At 33.8% G+C, this 11,925-nt stretch overlaps 2 protein-coding genes across 2 annotated transcripts; both read left to right on the top strand.

Annotated features, from left to right (window-relative positions):
• The first annotated feature begins 1,088 nt into the window (after window positions 1–1,088).
• LOC110690456 lies at window positions 1,089–4,872 on the top strand. Its single transcript, XM_021867293.1, has 5 exons — window positions 1,089–1,526; window positions 2,781–3,144; window positions 3,352–3,422; window positions 4,298–4,396; window positions 4,591–4,872. Exons 1-5 carry the CDS (start codon window positions 1,194–1,196, stop codon window positions 4,675–4,677), a joined length of 954 nt encoding a protein of 317 aa, XP_021722985.1. The 5' UTR covers window positions 1,089–1,193; the 3' UTR covers window positions 4,678–4,872.
• A 1,582-nt stretch (window positions 4,873–6,454) lies between these two features.
• LOC110690455 (transaldolase-like) lies at window positions 6,455–10,572 on the top strand. Its single transcript, XM_021867291.1, has 7 exons — window positions 6,455–6,772; window positions 6,868–7,039; window positions 7,134–7,183; window positions 7,898–8,198; window positions 9,348–9,536; window positions 9,671–9,853; window positions 9,952–10,572. The coding sequence occupies exons 1-7, from the start codon at window positions 6,594–6,596 to the stop codon at window positions 10,195–10,197; spliced, it is 1,320 nt and encodes a 439-aa protein (XP_021722983.1). The 5' UTR covers window positions 6,455–6,593; the 3' UTR covers window positions 10,198–10,572.
• Window positions 10,573–11,925: the final 1,353 nt, after the last annotated feature.

The following is an 11,925-nucleotide window of genomic DNA, read 5'->3' as shown; positions in this document are numbered from 1 at the left end:
CTTATTACATAAGCAAATTAAATATGCTAATCAAATTGTTACTCGTTTTGTTTTTTCCTAAATAAAAAAAAAATGTAGGGCATGTTCACATTTACTGAATTGAGTTGAGCTAAACTGAACTGAACTGACTGGAGCTAAACTGAACTGAACTGACTGGAGCTAAACTGAACTGAACTGAGCTGAAAAGAATATTTTATGAGAGAGGGAAATTAGGAGCTGAACTCAAGTGAACTAATTGGAGCTAAATTGAACTAAACTGAAATGATTGGAGCTGAACTGAACTGAACTGAAATTAAGTAAATGTGAACAGACTTGTAGTATATTTAGTACTCTTTTGTTTTTAAAAACATTCTGTTTGACTTTGTCACTATGTACAAGCATCCAATTTACCAAAGTTTGTGCTTTATATTAGAGAGATTAAAATTCAAAATAATCATGTGAGTACTTGTTATTTTGCTAAATCACTATAGTTTTTCGAATAATTATATCCTTTATGAGTAATTAATTTGTACTTATCTATTAAATAATACTAAAACAAAACATTGCTGACATCATTTCTCCTCAAAATTGCATATGTGTCGCTTTCTTATGAAATATTTTCCCGCCTAAAACCATTGATGATGTCATTATTTATTTGTGATACTTTTAATTATGATATTTTTTTAATTTTTTTTTTGTGATATTTCATAAACAAGCTAAGCTAAGTAAATGCTTTCAACAACTTCTTATAACAAAAAAAAAAAAAAAAAATCAACAACATTAATCTAGAAAATTGGAGTGTAGTAAATTGAATAGCAACTTTATACCTTTCTTTTGATTTAAAGATCTACTCCGTATTATAAACTCTCCTCAATTCCTTATCACTAATATTCAAACGTACAAAAAAATTCATGAAATATTTAAACTATTATGTATACTGTATAGTCGTATATTCATTTCAAGAAATCTCCTTTCAATAAGTTTATATCAAAATTAAAAAGTGCTACACTACAATTTTTTTTTTGTTAAAAACCGTGCATTGTACGGGGATAATCTAATTACAAGTAATAATTAATGATATTACTACAAAGCGCATATAATTACTTAATTTGGGGTGAGAGAGGAAGAAGCGAGGAGGTGGTTCCAATTAATTACTCATAAAGGATAAAAGAAACCAGACAAAAAATCCTATTGAAGCTTGAGAAAGAATTGCGATGGAAACGACAGCAATAGGGGCAGCAGCAGCAACTATGAGTCGACCGTTTAAGATGACGAGAATCAGGAAGAAGAATTACATCAACACTATTTGTCAGCAACAATATCATCATCATCTTCTTCTTCGTCGTCATCAGCAAAATTCTCAACTGAAATTGAAGTTTGGAGAAAGCAGCAGCAACAGAATAGTGAATTTTGGTAAAGTTGAATTTGGAGAAATCGGAAGAATTAGAAATTCCCGTCAATTTCAGTGCAAAGCAATTGATCAAACCCAAAACGTCTTTCAAGGTGTTTACGGTCCCTGGACTATCGACTCGTCCGACGTTCGTGAGGTTTTCTCTTTCTCCTCTTTTTTTTTTTTTTTTTGCAGTATCCATTTCTATCATTCTAAGATTTTTAACTAATTATTGTCTCAACTTCTAATTTGGTTTATTATTACTATGATTTCCTTGCTTTATAAAATTGATTATACAAAGTTTAGTTAAGGCTTATACTAAAACAATTGTTAATAGGATTAGTAGCCTCATCTGAGGTATCCTAATCTCCGTTTGTTGTAATGGAAAACATGATTGTGGAAAAAGGGTTTTTGTTGTTTGTTTGATTAATTGAAAGTTCATACAGAGAAAATTGGAAATTAAAGGGAGGGTAGGATAGAGGAGAAAATGAGAAATAACATACAAGTGATGAATAAAGAGGAAAATGTGACATACCTTGTTTACAAAAGTAAAATGTTTTCCACCAAAATAAAAGAAAAATTGTTTTATACCCTTTAACCAAAAAAAAAAAAAACAAAGGGAATTGGAAAAATGAACTTGAAAAATGTTTTCCACCAAAATAAACGAAGCCTTAAGCTCCTAGGGAAAACACAATTGTAAAAATAGTTTTCCTTCCAAGAAAATTTTTATTATAAGGGGGAATTAGGAGTGGAAGGGACAAGATGGATGAGCGCAAAGGTAAAGGATGTAAAGACTAAGGAGTACGAAGGAAAATGTGGCATATCATCCTTTTAAAAGGAAAACATTTTCCACTTTTGGGAGAACTATTTTCACCTTTGGTAAAATTGTTTTCCATCCCTTTACTAATAACCAAACAATGGAGAATGACAAACATTTTCTAGGATAATGTTTTCCGCTAAAGCAAACAGAGCCTTTGTGTTTTCTTATATTCCATTTGGGTGCTTTGGTGTGTGAATATTGCCCTAAACCTATTTCTGTTGAGAATTTTTGTTCGAGTAGTCCTTAATGTTGAATTTTCTTAAAGCCTTTTTTTTTTTTTTTTTGGTGTGTGTAGTTTTTTATTTACAAATTACAAAAAGAAATATTAGAAAATTGGTTTGCATGGTATTGGTGGTGCTTTTTGGGGACTTGGGATTGGTGAGAGTTACCATTTGGTGTAGCTTCTTTGCATCAACAGCCAGCCACTAGCTAGTCAACCAGTAGAAAAATGATGGTCCTATTTAGTTATTAATGTTACATCTCTTGATCAAGAGTGATTTTATTATCAATTTAGTACTTATGTTTTGGTGATGTTTCATCATGCTTGAAGCTTGATGACAACCCTTTTAATTCTAGTATGTTATTCCAAAGGTGATTTTATATAGGTCTGGACTTGTGACGGCAGCTCTCTCCTTTGTTCTTGCCTCTTCAACAGCTTTTTTGCCTGATAACTCTTTGTTAAGCGACATCCTTAAGCAGAATTTAGATCTGTTCTATCTGTTGGGATCCACTGGACTGGGTTTGTCATTATTTTTGATTCACATCTATGTAACCGAAATCAAGCGCACCCTGCAAGCACTTTGGGCCTTAGGTACCGTTGGTTCATTAGTCACCTATACGACCCTTGCTCAACCGGCTGGAGAAGGCTTGGTGCAATATGTTGTTCATAACCCAACTGCTGTATGGCTTGTGGGTCCTGTTTTTGCTTCTCTCACAGGACTGGTTTTCAAAGAAGGCAAGTGCCCTGAATATCTGGTGTACTTCTCATTCTCGACTTCTCGACCAATCTTTATCATTGATTTATTTAGCTTTCAATATCTGGTACTAAAAAAAAACTACTCATCAGGAAATCTAGGCCATTTTGTATTTTGTCTTTATCAATGATCCCAACTGCATCTTTTTTTTGCCGATCTTTGGGACTAACCATTGTTTTCTCACATAGGCCTCTGCTATGGGAAGTTGGAAGCTGCTGTCCTTACTTTTATAATTCCTATCAGTCTTCTTGGACACCTGGTACTATTACTCTTGCAAGTGAACTTTACATTTTGCATTTAATTGGTATCTTTCTCAGCCAAAAAAGGGAGAACCCTTGAAGTATGTTATGATGCTTTCATATGTACTTGCTGGTGTGGGTTATGGTCCGTAAACTGGATATATATATTTCCTGTTAGTGTTTTGTGCTTGAGTGCTAATGTTACTATCAACAGAAAATCTTATTGTTCCTCCATTCAAGATTTTTTTTCCGAAATTTTAGTGTTTTGTGACTGAACTTTTTTGTCAGTCGTTCCTAGCTGCTTATTCATTAGGTTCTTTTCTGCATTAAGGATCTACTTGCTAATTGCCGTATTATTGAAGCTTTGTTACAGGGACTATATTGCATAAGAGAATCATTCTGTTCTTGAGAAATGTTTGAGAATATTTTAGTATTTTATGTCATTTCTCTGATATTTTCTTATAAACTTCGTATGTTGTAATTCTCAGTGACAGAAAATAACCAGGATGAATTAAAATTGTTCAGATAGCTAAATGAGATAAATTACTAGTTATAATTGAACTTTTTTTTGTCAGCAATTCCTAAGGTTTACTTGCCAAATTAAAGAATCTATGTAAAGTTGACCCTTGGGGAATAGGATTGTCCCTTCTTAAGAGTTGAGAGGTGTTTGAGGATATATTCTGTGATTTATGTCAATTTCTGTTTGTTTCATACTCATGTGCTGTAATTCTGAGCTGCAAAAACTAACCTGCACAGAATAAACTTGTCTTTTGAAAATATATATATTCCTGCTATACATGTTGTGATGTATTTGTGGTTCTCAGCACAGATGTAATAATATAGTTGCCTACTGTTGTTAATTTGGGCTTGGTGTGCTTGACATGAATTGTAACAGACTGGCATATTAGACGATGCTGTGAAATTGAGTCTCCTAGGTGTGTGGATGGCACTCTTTATCGTTTTTGCTGGAAGGAAGTTCACTCAACCTGTAAAGGTACGCATCTTTCCTTTGTATTTGGAAATCTTTGTTCTCTTTTATTATATGCCTGTAAAGGTACGTATCTTTCCTTTGTATTTGGAAATCTTTGTTCTCTTTTATTATATGTATCATATTAGAAGTCTTCATCAGATTAAATTTTAGTTTAGGATGACCTGAGAAGTTGTAATTCCAATTTCCTGAAATTGCAGGATGACATAGGTGATAAGTCTGTATTCATGTTTAACGCTCTTCCAGAAGAGGAGAAGGCAGTTTTGCTTGAGAAGCTTAATCAGTGAAGGTTTTAGTTCACGTCTACCTTGAGACCTAGCTTCCTAAGCAATAATCTATGTGAATTTTGTAAGTATTTCAACCATTTTGTCGGTCTGTAACTAACTTACTATATACAGTACCATCCATGAAATTTTAAGCATGGTATCGGTATCTTGCTGTTGAAAATTAATATATATTCTTCGCAAATAACTTCCTGATTAGTTCCTCTTGTAGTCTCTTTAAAAGCTTAGTCTATTCTCTTGATAGTAAGATACTGAAATTCTGGCCTGAACGCCTTGTTGCCTTGATATACTCCCCCTGCACATTATTGTTGTAAAATTTCCTGCATCAGCTGCAATGTCCGGCTCTCTCTGTGAAATCCAATTACCAAAGGCAACAACCAATGAACTTTTTATCCCAGGACCATCAGAAACATGTTGCTCTGTAGAAAACATTTGTAGAAGAGAAAAACAAAATCTTTCATATCTGTGAAGTTCCAGGCAAAGGGACTATTTGATTAAAAGGAACCATTTCTTTGTTATTGCAGAATGCAACAGGTTCTGCAATAATATAAAGTGCTGTTATAACTAGTATCAATCAGAACCTGCTGCTTTAGTCAACGCTCCTCGCTCATAGCTCTGATTTGGCTTTCTTTATTACGAAGTATATAACCTAGTATGAGGAAGTTGAATATAGTCATATTGAATATCTACATTGTCAAAATTTGATTAAAAAAAACAGGTAGATCTTTCGTTGCCTCGCGGCATACAAAAACCTTGAATCTTATGTTACTTCATTGGATTACTGGAGTATGGGGTAAGGCCGATGATGAATCATTGAATCTTTCTATTTCTAAAGAAAATAAGCCACAAAGCTACATCAGGGAATGAAGAAGGGCATTTTGTTAATCATCCACAGCATGGATACTATGGAAACATCTTTGTCAAGAGTAACCTCACCTTTAAATCATGAAGTATCAAGCTTAAAAATTGAATAACTGATATTTTTGTGATATCTTGGTTGGCCAGTATTGATTTCACTTATTGGGATCTCGCTAATCTAAACAAGTACTACACTAATACTTGGTTCAACCTAAAACATAAGGGAGTGATTTTCTAGACAATAAAGAATTGACACAAATTCTTATGTGTGACTAGTCATTATAAGGGTTACTTCCTTAGTATAATAAGGATTACTCGGTCAGTGGTATAGGATTCACTCGGTCAGTATTACAGATTTACAGGGGTAACTTTGTTTTTTTATAGGGGCCACACGGTACAGCCGACCACACACAAGACATGCTGAAAAATTATAAAGGGAAGGATATGAATAAGATGTTAGGAATAGAAGAAATCAAATGTTTGTTTAGGGGATAGGGTTGATTTGGGGTCTTGGAGATAAGGATAAGGATAAGGATAAGGGTGCAACATTATATTCCTAAAAGCATAATGGATAATATAATTATTCTCCTCCATTTTTTTTCCCATTTGATCTCTCTTATCCCTATCCGCTATATCAAACGCATTATAATGTGAGTAATTACTAATTAGTGTCTTTAAACGATAATTATTACTGGTAGAAAATTTGTAAAGGTTTCACTAAATTTAGAAATGTAACTAGTTATGAAAAAAATAACCTAAAATGAAACCCCTCGTCCCCTCGAGTATGTTATTGTAAATTATCTTTTCCGTTACTCAATTTTTTATATATATATATATATATATATATTTTTTAAATATGGTCAAGTTTCCGAAATTGACCTTCACCAACCCAGCTCACGAGGTAACCAAAGAAGCAAGAGAAAAACCAAACTCTGTTCCCAATTCCCAACAACCAACCTGGTTTTCAAAAATAAGGTGGGTAATATATAAACAATAAACATTCCTGCTAATTTCATTTCCTACTCATTCATAAACCCTAACCCCCAATTTCAAATCAATCAATGGCGACAATATCAAAGATTCTAAACCCAGTTACAGCATCATCTTCTTCATCATCATCAAAGTTGAATAGCAGATCTTCAACTACTCAAAGATGTTTTATGATTGATTTCAACAAATCCAGATTTTCATCATCTCGATTGTCCCTACCAACCAATCGCACCTCATCTTTCCCTTTTCTGTAAGTTTCTCTCTTTTCTTTTGTGATGATTATTCATCTCTTCCGATCTTGCTTGCTTGATCTGATGATCTGAGTTTGAATTTGAACTTGAACAGAGTGAAATGCACGCAATCTGGTGGAAATGGAAGTCCGATCAAGAGGACGAGTTTGCATGAATTGTACGAAAAGGAAGGGCAGAGTCCTTGGTATGATAATCTATGTAGACCTGTTACGGATTTGATCCCTTACATTGCTAATGGTGTTCGAGGTGTCACCAGCAATCCCGCGGTATTCTATCGACTTACTCTATCCTTCAATTTATCTGCTTGTGTTGTTTTACTTCTTTTCGAGTTTCGACTTATTTCGTGTTCTTTGTTTCCAGATTTTCCAGAAAGCCATTTCTTCTTCAGATGCTTACAATCATCAATTCAGGTATCTTTTATTCGGATGCTTATAAAACTTGTTTTTTATTTCTGGTTTTTGCTTACACCTTACATTATTAATAAAAGCTCATATTAGAGTGTGTCAATAGTATATAACTCCAATAGTTGCAATATTCATGTCACAAAAATCAAATATGTGGTATATTTGATTTTTGTGACATGAATATTGCAACTATTGGAGTTCTTTGACTGTATGATACTTTACTTCGTATTTAAACAACTTGATATTATTATACTATTGGGATTTTTATTTTTTATTTTTCGTTTTAGTCATGGTATTTTTAAGCAATTGTAAAATTTTGATGATATTCAAGATTACTACTTTTTCTAAGCAATGGAAATGAGTTGTTTTTATAAGTAATTTTAAAGGGATCGATAGAGCGCAATAAAATCAACTGTGGACTTACTTGGGCCAATATATCATTATTTATTTGATCAAAATGAATTAAAGCGTAATTGGGAAGAACTGTTTAAAATGATCTTAAGTAGAGAGAGATACTTGAAAGATAATTAAGGAAAACTTAATGGAATGAAGTAGTAGTAAGTGTTTTTTTTAATAGTGTTATTGATTTGAATGATAAAATAGAGCACATTGGGTGCAAAGATATAATATCAATCAAGACGTGAGTATGATTTTGAGTATAATATTTTTTTTTTATTATCATACTCATTTTTTAAATATTATTTTGGAATTAATATGCAGGGAACTTATAAAATCTGGAAAAGATATTGAGAGTGCTTACTGGGAGCTAGTAATCAAGGACATTCAAGATGCATGCAAACTTTTTGAGCCCATATATGATCAAACAGATGCAGCTGATGGTTATGTCTCTGTTGAAGTGTCTCCTAGACTTGCAGATGACACTCAAGGCACCGTGGAAGCTGCTAAGTGGCTTCATAAAGTTGTGAATCGGCCAAACGTTTACATAAAGATTCCGGCTACTGCTCCCTGCATCCCTTCGATAAAGGAAACTATTGCCAATGGTATAAGTGTCAATGTTACTGTAAGTTACTTTCTCTTTAGAGAATATACTGCCTGTCAATTTAATCAACTGTGAAATCTTACCAAATGTTGAATGTAACACTATGTCGATCACTTATCTTGCTTTTCTGGCATGCTATTAATTGACTATACTCTTCAAATTTCTGCTTACTTAATTTTCCATGACTGTCTATCTGCAAAAGGTTTATTCTAACTAATCAGATTGTGGTTTTTGTAAATTGTATATGTAAAGTATAAATTCAACATTCATTCCATTTTTTAGCTAAACTGAACTTGAAATGGCTTCATGCTGAACCATCAGCTTAAATATATAGCCTCTTTGAGTAAAGGTCATTTTATATAGTTCTTTCAGTTTGGTGCTGCATAAAGTTATTCAATAACACAAGTTTTCATATCACAACGCAACTTCCAGGACAGACCATTTAATATCATTCAGTATGGTCTGGTGTCAAAGTTAAACCCTTTAGTGTATGTGGTTACTAGGTGAACTTTCTTACTATAGAAAGAAGTATTAAAGTCAAAACAAAAGTTTAGAACCACTCGCGTATATCACACAAAATTAAGACAATATGTTTTAAAGTAATTTTTCAACTATGATTTTAGAGAAGTATTGGTTAGTAATCTTTACTGCAAATACGTAAGGGCGATTTGAACCTCTTAAAAGATATACTTATTATAAAGCATTAAGGTATACAATGAGATGTTACTTTGGCCGCCATTTGTTGTAAATTGTGATCTCGACCTCAGCCATTGTTTTTAGGATACTCCTTTTTAGTAGAGACATATCTTACCCTGTTCAATATGGATTGCTTTGGTGTGATAGAATCATACTGAGGTTATATGCCAACTTTATAGGCAATACCTTGATATAAAGAACAGAGTTTTCTGCAGCCAATTGAGATTCTGTATTCTGATACATAAGTTTTTTTGGTATGTGATAAAATCAATGGCTGGCACTCGTGTGTTTATATGCTTTTTCTTTTGATGCTCTCTAGCTTGCACAGTAACAGCACTTCATTCTGAAACTGATTTTGAGGTGGCAAGATTGTATTTATTGTGCATGAGGACCCAAGTTTATGTTCATATTGCTTAGAATCTTATATAATATTATCATGTCATTTTAACTATGAGGCTCTGTGCAAATGCGCAGCTTATTTTCTCTCTTTCCAGGTACGAGGCTGTGATAGATGCATACTTAGATGGGCTGGAGGCTTCTGGTCTCAGTGATCTCTCCAGAGTGACAAGTGTGGCTTCCTTTTTTGTCAGTAGGGTTGACTCCCTGATTGACAAATTGCTTGAAAAGATAGGAACCCCAGAAGCTCTTGATCTCCGTGGGAAGGTAACATGATTTCCTTTCTTTTGTTCTTTCAATTTTGGTAACATGATTGGCAACAATTACAATACTTTGAGGATTCTGAATGTTCTTATATGATCACTCATTAATATGACCTTATGACATCTTTGCTAATACAGGCTGCAGTGGCCCAAGCAACTCTGGCTTTTCAACTTTATCAGAAGAAATTTTCTGGTCCAAGATGGGAAGCATTGGTAAAAAAAGGTGCCAAGAAGCAGAGACTATTGTGGGCTTCTACAAGTGTTAAGAATCCATCCTACTCAGACACTCTCTACGTTGATCCTCTGATTGGCCCTGATACTGTAAGTTGCATTTTAAATTATCTTTATATTTTGAAGTGATTAGTACTTCATGTAAATGGTTGAAGGGACTCAACCTCAAAATTCTCCTCTTTTTTCAGGTTTCAACCATGCCGGATCAGGCCCTTGAAGCATTTATTGACCATGGAACAGTCTCTAGAACCATCGATGCAAACGTCTCTGAGGCTGAAGGTATCTATAGTGCACTTGAGAAGTTGGGGATCGATTGGAACCAGGTTGGCTCTCAGCTGGAAGTTGAAGGAGTAGACTCCTTCAAGAAGAGCTTTGATAGCCTGCTTGATACCCTGCAAGAGAAAGCAAACTCCCTGAACTTGGTAAACCAATGAGTGAGTGCCGTCGGGTGTGAAATAAATCATGTATTTTAGTCAGTGTATAAGTGGTTCTAATGCTTTCATCTTTCCTTTACAAAAAGAGGAAAAATCATATATTGATGCTGTTTAAGATTTGAATAAAAGTGAAGGGGATCTTGCTACCTGATAGGGGTGTCTGCGTATGTTTTAGTTGTGGCATGAAGTTTTTGCTGCAGTGTGATTTTCATATAATTATATCAAGAAGCTAAGATCAAAGTGTTAGGCTTTTAGTATATTTTCCATGAAAGACAAGCAGCATTTTCAGACAACCGGAGAACGAGCCATGGCTACCCTAGTGTTATCTTTAAAGCATGATTCTTGTTACCATCATATTAGGTTATTTTCCCATCATTTTTTTGAACTTAATTTTTTAATTTGTTTTGTTTACGTATTGAATATTTGCTAAAATTAATTTAAGTTGGTTGGCGTAACAATATTTGCTAATCCGTTCCTTGATCTTGGCTTTGCCTGATAGAATACTCCGTATTTTAATTTTTGAATTATTAAAATGATGAGACGAAGTTGATATGATTTCAAATCCATCGGCTATTACTAACAGTGAATATTTTTTTATCATTCATACTACCTCCGTTACAGGTTATGTGCAACGATTACACATTTTCCTTCTCTGCTTTATGTCAAATCGTTGTACATAACATGTAACGGTGATAGTATGACAACACGTTCATACCCAATCATAAATCACTATCTACTAAAGTCATACTCATACTCGTTTTAATTGTTGTACAGGTGTGAATGTGTGACGTAGAATTTGCACAATTGTAAACATCCACCATTCGTATATTCTCAAATCTCTCATTCAGTCATTCCCTTTTTAAAAAGGAAACTTTTAACCTGATCGTAGGAAGGGCATTTCAGACACCTAAAAATACGTAAAATACGGAGTAGTAACTTTTTTATCATCTAAAATGAGGTGAAGTAGACATTAATGAGGTGGTGGTCAAAGTTTCCACAATAGTCACTATGTAGGGCAAACCAGCATTTGTATTTCTACGGAAATATATAAATGGGCTTGCAGTTGGATCATAAATGCGAACAACCAACAAATAAGAGCTTATTATGGTCAGTGGGCAAATTACACTACTGCTATTCAACATGTAGCCTCTAATAATTATTCTTGTAATTGCTAGCCGCATTAAGAAGTTAATAGTCACTCACTCATTCCACTTTTTTTTTATTGTTTACGGAGTAATGTTTTATGTGAGTATTGACTTTAATGCAATTTATATAATTGTGGACTTTAATAAATCGACTCTTTTTAAGGTTAAGTCAGTATAGCTTTACAGATTGCACTTGAAAGTAGATGAGGAGGTAAGAAAATCCCTTTACTCCTATAGTTAACAGGGTTGAAGTCACAAGGTGAGTTTTCCACCAACTTGAGTATCATTTTTGTTGCATGCTTTCTCCGTTCCTATTTAATTGGCACGTTCAATTTAGACACACATACTAAGGAGAAGGGAGAGGATGATAAAGTAAGTGGGGTACACCAGTAAATGTAAGAGAAAAAGCGTATCGAAATTATGTCAACTAAAAATAAATTTCTTAAATAGAAATACTCCCTCCGTGTTTTTTTTAAGTGTTACACTTTTCATTTCCGACCGTGTTTTTTTAAAGTGTTACACTTCCTTTTTTTGCAAAAAACTATATTAAAATATTATATCTCTCTCCTCTCATGGTCCCCAC

The sequence above is a fragment of the Chenopodium quinoa genome, unplaced genomic scaffold (assembly GCF_001683475.1).
Source record: "Chenopodium quinoa cultivar QQ74 unplaced genomic scaffold, ASM168347v1, whole genome shotgun sequence".
NCBI lineage: Eukaryota > Viridiplantae > Streptophyta > Magnoliopsida > Caryophyllales > Amaranthaceae > Chenopodium > Chenopodium quinoa.
This window is presented reverse-complemented; position numbering and strand designations above follow the sequence as displayed.

Excerpts from the sequence above, each read along its gene's own strand:
- LOC110690456 (XM_021867293.1), top strand. The coding sequence starts at position 1,194 with ATGGAAACGACAGCAATAGGGGCAGCAGCAGCAACTATGAGTCGACCG. Across the intron at positions 1,527-2,780 it reads ACTCGTCCGACGTTCGTGAG|GTGATTTTATATAGGTCTGG; the intron begins GTTTTCTCTTTC and ends GTTATTCCAAAG. Across the intron at positions 3,145-3,351 it reads AGGACTGGTTTTCAAAGAAG|GCCTCTGCTATGGGAAGTTG; the intron begins GCAAGTGCCCTG and ends TTTCTCACATAG.
- LOC110690455 (XM_021867291.1), top strand. The coding sequence starts at position 6,594 with ATGGCGACAATATCAAAGATTCTAAACCCAGTTACAGCATCATCTTCT. Across the intron at positions 6,773-6,867 it reads ACCTCATCTTTCCCTTTTCT|AGTGAAATGCACGCAATCTG; the intron begins GTAAGTTTCTCT and ends GAACTTGAACAG. Across the intron at positions 9,537-9,670 it reads CTCTTGATCTCCGTGGGAAG|GCTGCAGTGGCCCAAGCAAC; the intron begins GTAACATGATTT and ends TTGCTAATACAG.